At 38.1% G+C, this 10,260-nt stretch overlaps 1 protein-coding gene across 1 annotated transcript in view; it reads right to left on the bottom strand.

The window, feature by feature from the left end:
• Nucleotides 1–6,234: 6,234 nt before the first annotated feature.
• LOC124622509 (histone-lysine N-methyltransferase ash1) overlaps nucleotides 6,235–10,260 on the bottom strand; it is a 329,323-nt gene continuing 325,297 nt past the window's right edge. Inside the window, exon 22 of the mRNA XM_047148230.1 lies at nucleotides 6,235–8,152. Within this exon, the coding sequence (XP_047004186.1) occupies nucleotides 8,012–8,152 (141 nt within the window). The 3' untranslated portion in view covers nucleotides 6,235–8,011. The remainder of the gene's footprint in view (nucleotides 8,153–10,260) is intronic.

The following is a 10,260-nucleotide window of genomic DNA, read 5'->3' as shown; positions in this document are numbered from 1 at the left end:
GAATATTTTCAAACATTCCCGCTTCGTCTCGTATAGTTTCATTCACTTCCGACAAGTGGCAGCCCTGTACGGAGCTGTTAAAATGGCGTCTGTAACGGATGTGCGTTGCAAACAACGGGCAGTGATCGAGTTTCTTTGGGCGGAAAACCAGGGCATCTCAGATATTCATAGGCGCTTGCAGAATGTCTACGGTGATCTGGCAGTGGACAAAAGCACGGTGAGTCGTTGGGCAAAGCGTGTGTCATCATCGCCGCAAGATCAAGCAAGACTGTCTGATCTCCCGCGTGCGGGCCGGCCGTGCACAGCTGTGACTCCTGCAATGGCGGAGCGTGCGAACACACTCGTTCGAGATGATCGACGGATCACCATCAAACAACTCAGTGCTCAACTTGACATCTCTGTTGGTAGTGCTGTCACAATTGTTCACCAGTTGGGATATTCAAAGGTTTGTTCCCGCTGGGTCCCTCGTTGTCTAACCAAACACCATAAAGAGCAAAGGAGAACCATCTGTGTGGAATTGCTTGCTCGTCATGTGGCTGAGGGTGACAATTTCTTGTCAAAGATTGTTACAGGCGATGAAACATGGGTTCATCACTTCGAACCTGAAACAAAACGGCAATCAATGGAGTGGCGCCACACCCACTCCCCTACCAAGAAAAAGTTTAAAGCCATACCCTCAGCCAGCAAAGTCATAGTTACAGTCTTCTGGGATGCTGAAGGGGTTATTCTGTTTGATGTCCTTCCCCATGGTCAAACGATCAACTCTGAAGTGTATTGTGCTACTCTTCAGAAATTGAAGAAACGACTTCAGCGTGTTCGTAGGCACAAAAATCTGAACGAACTTCTCCTTCTTCATGACAACGCAAGACCTCACACAAGTCTTTGCACCCGAGAGGAGCTCACAAAACTTCAGTGGACTGTTCTTCCTCATGCACCCTACAGCCCTGATCTCGCACCGTCTGATTTCCATATGTTTGGCCCAATGAAGGACACAATCTGTGGGAGGCACTACGCGGACGATGAAGAAGTTATTGATGCAGTACGACGTTGGCTCCGACATCGACCAGTGGAATGGTACCGTGCAGGCATACAGGCCCTCATTTCAAGGTGGCGTAAGGCCGTAGCATTGAATGGAGATTACGTTGAAAAATAGTGTTGTGTAGCTAAAAGATTTTGGAATAACCTGGTGTATTTCAATGCTGAATAAAACAACCCGTTTCAGAAAAAAAAATGTGTTGCATTACTTATTGAACTGCCCTCGTATTACTGTGGAACTTGAATTACTGTGAATCAGTTGTTTTGAGTATTTAAAGAAAATCCATACACTACCACGATTGAACTTTTATTATTTAGCAGTTAAAGACACACATCTAACAGTTACAATTTTTGAAAGTTCCTGATTTCTTTGTATAGGAAAAACTCGAGACAAGGATCATACCCAGAAGAAGATAATGTACCAGAATATTAAGGAAAATCCTAGGTAATAGATGGGTTGATGGACAATGGCGAATGAGAGCAAATGAGTACTTGTACAGCAAGACAGAACCTATCACAGCATCCATTAAGAATAGATGGTTGTTATTTTACGGTCATCTCATGAGGATGGACGGTGACTGACTAACAAAAAGAATGTGGAGTTTCATCCAATGTAAGAAAACAAGGGCGAGATTGTTTGAAGAATGTGAAAAAGATCTTAGGCAGATTGGTATCTAAGAGAGAGAAATTCCTGACAGGAACAAATTTAGAAGATTGGTGAACAACTACCAAGGTTTTAAAATGGCATCAACATCCAAAATACGTAGAGCACCTTTGCCCGAAGAGCAGGCACTTCTTGGTGGGCTCAGAAGATACTGGCAGGAAGTCAAAGCTGGAACAAGAACAAGACCTACATACTAAAATGAGATTGGTTGTTACCACGCAGTCCACAGAGGCTCAACTAGGGGGTGGGGGTGGGGGGTGGAGGAAAGAGTAACAGATTTATAATTTATCGATGTGAGCATTACTTCTTTCAAGTTGAAGTAAAATGACTAACATCAACTAAAAGCAATAAACATGTTATTGAAATGTAACCTTCTATTGAAAGATCACATCACAATAGGCAAATGCAGAGTTTCGAAGCATACTGCATCGAGGAATTCCACTCAGGGAATCAGCTGAGTAAAATCTTTGTTTGGGAGCTCTGTTTTGACAAATATCTTACCTGCCATCTTCTGATGAAGCACATGGACTCTGCCAGATGCTGCTAAATACGTTTCAACTCCCAGAACTGTACTAGGTGAGCCAATTGTGATTGCTTGGAAATGGAAGTCCCAGGTTGTGGGAGTAGAGGTAGTGGGAGAGTGGCTGTGCACTGATCCCTGGGACTGCCATTCCATCTTGTCCAGTGCTGGTGTTCTGATATCGAGGAATGCTTCTAGTGAATTTTTGATGCATCATTCTAAGAGGGGCCATGATGAAAACTGGTGTCTGTTCATGAGATTTTCAAGAACTCTTCATTCCACTACTTTTTTCATTATAAAATCCAACATAGCATCTTTATATCTTTGAAGTTGAATATGTGTCCTCAAAGATGCTATGCTATGCTGTGCTGCCTTTGACTCTTCTGTGTAGCTGTGGCAGACATTCTTCATGTACTCTTCACATTTCTGAGAGATGCAATGTTGCATTTTGCCAGTGTATTGTTGGCCACAAGTGCACGTAATGTGTTCATGCCAGGTGTTTTAGTCCCAAGAGATATTTTGTGGCACCCAGCAGGGTAGAAAATTTTTGTCAAGATCCTTGCAACCTTGGCAGAGGGCATATGGTAGGAGCAATAAGCCTTTGTTGTCAACTTGTGTGTTTTCCTTCTCTTCCATGATCTGTCATGAGTGTGTGTTTTATTTGCATCCTCAGAGTAGCTGTCCCAATGGAAAATTTCATATAGATGATGTAACATAGAGGGCCAGCTTCATTTATGACAGAGGGCTTGGACTCTGGGCATTAGCATGGTGAGTACAACGAAGTGCTACACAGGATGATGGCAATTAGCTGCATTTAGGTAGTCTGTATGTGTCTTCTTACAGTATAGAGTGCTCGTATGCACTTCATTTAAAAAACACTTTCAAATTTGCTGGTGATCCTGTAATTCTGTTAGACATGGCAACACATTCGATCAATTTAATGGAATAGGTATTGTCTTGAAAAAGAGGTTTTATGATGAACACAACAAAAGTAAAACAACAATAATGTAATGTAGTTGACTGAAATCAGCCAATGCTCAGGAAACTGGATCAGAAAATAAGACACAAAGTAGTAGACAAGTTTTGCTATTTGCATGGCAAAAAACTGATGATGGCTGTACTAGAGAGGATATAATATGTAGACTCACAATAGCAAACAATGCATTTGTGAAAATGATAAATTTGCTGTCAAATATAAATTTAATTAATGTTAGGAAGTCCAGTGAATAGCTATTTATCTGAAACGTAATCGTCTACAAAATCGAAATGTGGCCAATAAACAGTCGAGACAAGGGAGAATAGAAGCTTGTGAAATGTGATGCAACAGAAAAGTGCTGAAGATTAGATGTGTAGATCAGATTACTAAAAGGTGGTACTGAATCAAATTGGGAAACAGAAATTCATAGCACAACTTGACTCAATAAAGGAATTAATTAACAGCATACACCATGAGGAAGAGAAAGTGTGTGTATGTGTGTGTTTTGGGGGATTGTACAGGAAAACTAAGACTTGAATAGAGTAAGCAGGTTGAAACTAGATGTAGGTTGCAGTAATTATGAAGAGATTGAAAGGACTTCTGATTCATTCAGTCTCAATTTATAACGAAGTAGACTGTGAATACAGCTTATTAATCCCTACTACTGTGCATGCACAAAAAGAGAGTTCTTTAACACTAAATTACGGATGACTAAGCATTCAGAATTAAATGACTAACTTTTGTAAACAAGAAATTGCTCTTATGAAGGAATAAGGGATAAATTACTTAGCAGAGCTACTACATATTATTGACACTCTCTGCAGCGTGTGGTCTAGTAGTTAGTGCCCCGCCTCTAGATTGTGGGGCCTGGTTCGATTCTCAGGCAGGTCAGAGATTTTCTTTGCTCATTTGTGTTGTCCTAACCATTTTCTCTCACCCTCATGTGCAAATTGCTGGAGTTTCATCAAACAGAAAGACTTGCACCAGGAGGCCAAACAACCCTAGACGGGGTCCCCTGGCCAACAATACCATACTACCATTTCATTTTTTCATTATTATTACTAATATTTTTTAGAGAAAACAATGTTTTCTACTATTTGTTGAGGATTACCTCTGCCTATTCAAACTGACCTTAGTAATCAAGTCTTTCATTAATCAAGTTTTTGTATTTCATTAATTACATCTGGAAGTCGTCTTACTCAATTTATAAGTAGCAAATAGGTACATAAACAATATCCGGAAGACTGTAGCTCAGATTGCAAACTTGCGTCCTTCAAAAGGTAACAACAAACACAATACTGTTGTTTTCCTTTTTATTTAAAATACCCCATCATTTTCTTCTCTTAAACTTTTTTTACCTAAATGAATTACCATCCAAAACTGATGTATCAAGAATGACTCTTTTCTCACTATGTTGTGTGCACATTTTCTATCGGCTGAAATTACCATGTTCTAACAAACATCATTTGGAGAAAATTTAATGTATGAAAACTGACTGACCTCTTGCTAAACATCACATAAATCTTCCTTCAGCGTTAGGTTCAAACATAGTTTTGGGGTGTACTAACTACATTGCATTACATCAAATACCAAAAAGTTATATTAATATTTTATTCTCTGTTCATATTCTAATTGCAGTGGTGTGAGATGACATACTTTTGCTATTGTTCTACAGGTTGATATTTTGAGATAGTAAAAAGAGAACGAAGATGCACTTCAAGCTTGTAGATATAAATAAAACAGTTTTAGTAAATAAATACGCAGTGTCTAAAGTATAATAAATAAATAAATGACATGTTTTATGATTACAGAATTACAGAGTGTGGTTAAGACCATTTAATATTAATAAATTCTGCATTTTTATAAATGTAAATAAAAAAAATCACATATCAAAAGACTACTATATGAATAAACTGATTTCACCATTGTGTCGCACCATATAAAATATTCCTTCCAAAGCCATTAATTATTTAGGACTTCATACTTCAATTTTTGCACGCTTCAGCAAATTCACCTGCATAACAGGTTAAGCCTCCCATATACCTAATAGCAAAGGAGTTAGGTGGAAAGGTATACAGTAAAATCTCATCACAACAAACAATTTCATCAACATACATATCACATTTCTTAAAGAAAATGTCTTATACCTACTGATAGAGTTACATGCAAGTCCAACATTAAATATTATTTTCAGATGTTTTACCATTATACTGGCTTAAGTAACTGCATGGTAGGTAAACAACACAAGGCAGTAAGCGTCTATACATTATCTACAGCCATGCTTACTAGGGAATTACTTTAATTGTATAACACGTTTAGATAGATTTGTTGCTTTGAGATTCTACTGTGTTAAGAAAATAATAGCAGCCAATGACACTTCCAACACTGTAGCTGTTATTATTACTACTTTAAAATACAACTCTGTAATCACTTAAATTGGAAAATTCATGTAATGTACTGCGCTGCTACAGAAGTAATAAGGCGCAAATTGTTTCTTAAGCATCTACTATTTTTTGCAGAAACAAATAAAACTGAAATTTATGAAATTACAAAATACATTGGAGCTGCGCAAAAGCAAATGGAAGTGATATCTTACATGTAATGGGCAAGGTACAATGTCAGAACATATTGCTCATCAAAGAAAGACATAGATTTCTCTTTTTAACACATTATTCACTGTAATTCACTGATGACAATGATTGTTTCCCCTCTTTAAAAGTACTGCTGTTACTGAACTTGAATATTTACACATTAACTTAACTATTTCAATATGCTAATACTTGAGTATTCAATACTCTCATGGGCAAATGTACAAAATAAATTACAATTACGATACTTCAGTATTTCATACTGTACAATCACACATTTACATTGGCTGTAAACATTATTATATGCATCAATACATCGAATATATTAAATGCTGCACTGGAGATTTCAACAATATAAAAAAATTACATTTGGCTAAGCCACTTTTCCTAACACACATTCAAATGGACAAATAACAAACTTGGCATGCAGAAAAATAGTTTCCACTTTTTCATTTCTGACTAGCATAAAAATAGACTTTCTTTTTTTTTTACCATATGAATTATTCCTTAGACCTAAAACAAAAATTAACATCCCTTAAATCGACCGAGCGTTGCAATCTTATTTTCTCTGTCCACACCCATATAACAGAAACCAGTACAGATTTAGCATCCATTTTGTACTTTTTGTTTTCTTAATGGCTAATAATATTAGTTCATAAAAGTTCATCTATTCTGCAAACATTAATCTGTCTCTCTCTATCTCACTCACACACATACATGCACACTCACATCCAAATACATATTCCCCCATTTATTTACAAACTGTAAAATCACAACACACATCTCTGTACGACAATAGCCACCGGACTGTCCAAATAAAATATCAATAAATGTAGAATGTTACAACTTATACATAAAACAGCTTACAGCTGAAGATAAGTCAGTTAAGAATTACAGTGCCAATATGGCACTTCACAAAAAATTCTAATGAAAGTCAAATGAGTACTTGCATGTTACTCCTAATGTACAACGTAAACAAGTATTCATTAATATAAGTAAAATGAGAGTACTCTGATAAGTTTCAGTGGTCTATAAGGAACTCAATTAGTTCATAATGTGAGATATGTGTTCTTTTCTGCCTGCCATAACAAATATAGTACATATTCACATATTCTTTCATCCTCCATCACAATCTCAAGTAAACATATACTGATTTTTGGCTCTATAAATCTCCTTGGATACTATATACCAGTTATATGTCAAGATAAGTGCTGTCTGCATATTCCATTCCATTGTACAGTGGGCAATTAACTGCCCAGACACACTCAAAACTGTAAAGTAAGTCTCCAAAGCCATCACAGAAAATATACCCACTGATAGCTGCAAGAGAATTCTGCAGCTATGTAAGTGCAAGAAAACTCACAAGTCACAAATTGAGAAGGTCTACTTCAGGATTTTAGCTTATTCATGTAACAAACCCTCAGATGGATGGTCAAATGATGCTTATTCATTAATTGGTATTTCATATCAGGCTACAAATGCAAGATGCATATGTAGCAATTCATGTGTGCACGCACACGTGCATGCATAGTATGTACGCACGTGCCCGCCCACCTGCACACACACACACACACACACACACACACACACACACACACACACACCAAAAAAACACACCACAAACAAATTCTAAATGTACATGTAAGAAACAAACTAATGAGCCAAGGGGCTATTAAGAAGCTCATTATGGTGGCAGAAACGAAACTAAATGGCATGTCACTTGCTGTGACGTAATTTGCATCATTTGCACCATCTGGGGGTGGGGGTTGGGACACTCTTACCACAAAGAGCACTCCATATGCACAACAAACATTGCCTCATATCATTTCTAGCAACTCTGATGTTTTTACATCATGAGTGGCTTCCACACCAAAAGGTACAAGCTAACACGAAGTATCATCATATGTTATACCATTTTACAATCTAGCATATGCCAAACTCCAAGGCATTTTCAAACCTAACTTTGTAAAATAAATAAATAAATAAATAAAACCAAATTAATCACAGATTAAATCAAAGCACATCACAACTTAACATATACTTTACAGGTCTGACTGGTATCTTTCTTTAGTCAAAACAAAAATATGTTTTGAATGATGGAAATTTGGTAGCACACTTTGACAAAATATTAAAAATATGAAATAAGTACTGCCTGAGAAATGTCAACCCGTGGAGCTGGCTTATAACCACAAACCTCATTTTCCCAACCCCCACTACAGGAGCCATTCTCAAGGATTCAATATAGTTGGCTTTTTGCGATGTCTCCGACCTGGTTCCAGAAGGTAAGAGAGATCTAGGGGCTGTTTACTGGGCAATCTTGCTAAGAGGCGAAGTAGTATGAGATTCAGACGCTGTCTCTGGCTTGCTCTCTGCAAATAAAACAAAGATAATCACTTAAACAAAAGTTTGCACTATGAGAAATGTAATGATAAATCTCAATTCTGAGTCACAATAAGTATCACCAGAACAACATGATCTCTCTCTCTCCCCCCTCTCCTATATACAAAAATCCTTTTTTATAATTTTATGTAATATTACAAGCAAAAATAATTATAAATGATTTTGAAATGTGATGGAAACCTAGCAGCAATAGTAGAGAAAAGAATAACACAATTTATACATTTCTAGGTTACAGTCCTGATAAAACATCGTTAAATTTTTTATGTTACACCATGAACACAGAAACATTACATTTATTTGAGTGTGTCTCAACTGAGATAGGTTAGCACTAATTGTTTTCTTCTGTGAATCTCTTATCTTTGAACCCTACAAGAGATCGCCAAAGTCCCCTTCACTTCCATAACATTCATTTCTGAGGTTTCAGCCATGTCAGTCTAGTGGTAAAGTACATGCTTGGAAATCTCAAGGTTGCGGGACTGCATCCCACTAGGACCACGGAGTTTTCAGTCTGCGTTCAATCTCATCTTCACCCCTAAAAAATGTGAGGCGTCACTAGGAACGACACGAGGTTCAGATTTCAAGTTAAGCTGTAGGTCCCATTCCCTCGGCTGGATAACTGGGGTAGATCAGGGACACCAAATCTGTTGAAGTGGTGTTTAAGACTTGCACCTGGCCACTGACCCAGGTGCAAACATTATTATTTCCAAAGTCTGACCTCTTCAAAGTTACACATGTTGTGATACACATTTGAGTGGTAATGCACAGTTTTGTTTGTTATTTCCTGTCATCTGTGTACCATACAGTCTTTACAAAAGCCCATAAGCATTTCCAATCTGTTGTACAATGTTGAAGAAAGACAGGGTCCAAAGTCACTTCTCACAGTACAGTCTAAATTGATAAATTTCCTTAAGTTCACTTAAACTATGCCATAAACATTAATGGGAGTGGTTCAGGGTCATTTGAGTTATACTGAAGATCATTGTGAGCATCTGTTCAGTAAATGCAGAGAGCTTTGGAAGTGAAATATGCTCACAAGCCCAAAATGTACTTTTGTGTGGTTTAATTTTGTCACTATTTCCTTTGAGTCCCTCAACTTCCACTTATTTCCTGCCTGCTTATCCGTTTCAGACTTCCATTTTTGATCACTACACCACCAATCTTTTACTAATTTCTTTGTCTTGAGGCTAGTTGGGGCAACTTTCCTTTCCAACTATTTATTTATTTGAAGACAACTACTCACCATATAGCTGACGCATTCAGTGCTCAACAGGCAAATAACAAGATTGAGGACACTGCTTAATTTCAGACAATATCCTTACCTACACCACAACTACCACTGTCCCAACATTGTAATCTGACTGGAGTATGAGGCTGTGTCAGGTGGGTTGGGTGAGAGGAGAACAGAGATGGGAAAGGAACAAGAAATAATAGAGAGAAGGGTGCTTGAAGGGTGAAAGGAAGAGGCTGGAAGGGAACAGCACAGGAAATGTGGCTTAGGTAGGGTATTGGGAGGGGGGGGGGGGGGGATAGAAGAGAATAAAAGAGAGACCACAGGGAGATGAGGAGAGTTCATCAACCAGTGACAGAAAGTGCTACAAAGCACATGTTGACTTCAATAGCTGCTTCACAGCCCGTGTCATCTAAGCCCTCTGCTTCCAGCTTCTCTCAATTACAAAGATGGGAAATGTGCTAAGAAAGCATGCTTCAATTCCACAATCCTCCTAGCTTCAATCTCCACTAGACTAGACCCTGTCTTTCAACCTAACCTACCCTTGTACCCACACATCCCACTCCATTAATCTAGACTCACATTTTCCTCTCTGCTGTCTCCACTTTTATCATGTGCCACATACAACCACATCTACCTGCCTCACTCACTTGTTGCCTTTCCATCTTTTCCTTTCAGCTGTCAGCCATCCAACAAAATACCTCACTCAAGTCAGGCAGCAGCACTGAGGCAACATAGTCAGTCAGGACAATGTACCCATGCCTGTGTGTGTATGTTCTGAAAGACTGATGTGGAGGAGGACAGCATGAAAGATTAGGTATGTTTTTAATCTCGTTTATGTGGCTATGA

The sequence above is a fragment of the Schistocerca americana genome, chromosome 7, assembly GCF_021461395.2.
Source record: "Schistocerca americana isolate TAMUIC-IGC-003095 chromosome 7, iqSchAmer2.1, whole genome shotgun sequence".
In the NCBI taxonomy this organism is placed as follows: domain Eukaryota; kingdom Metazoa; phylum Arthropoda; class Insecta; order Orthoptera; family Acrididae; genus Schistocerca; species Schistocerca americana.
This window is presented reverse-complemented; position numbering and strand designations above follow the sequence as displayed.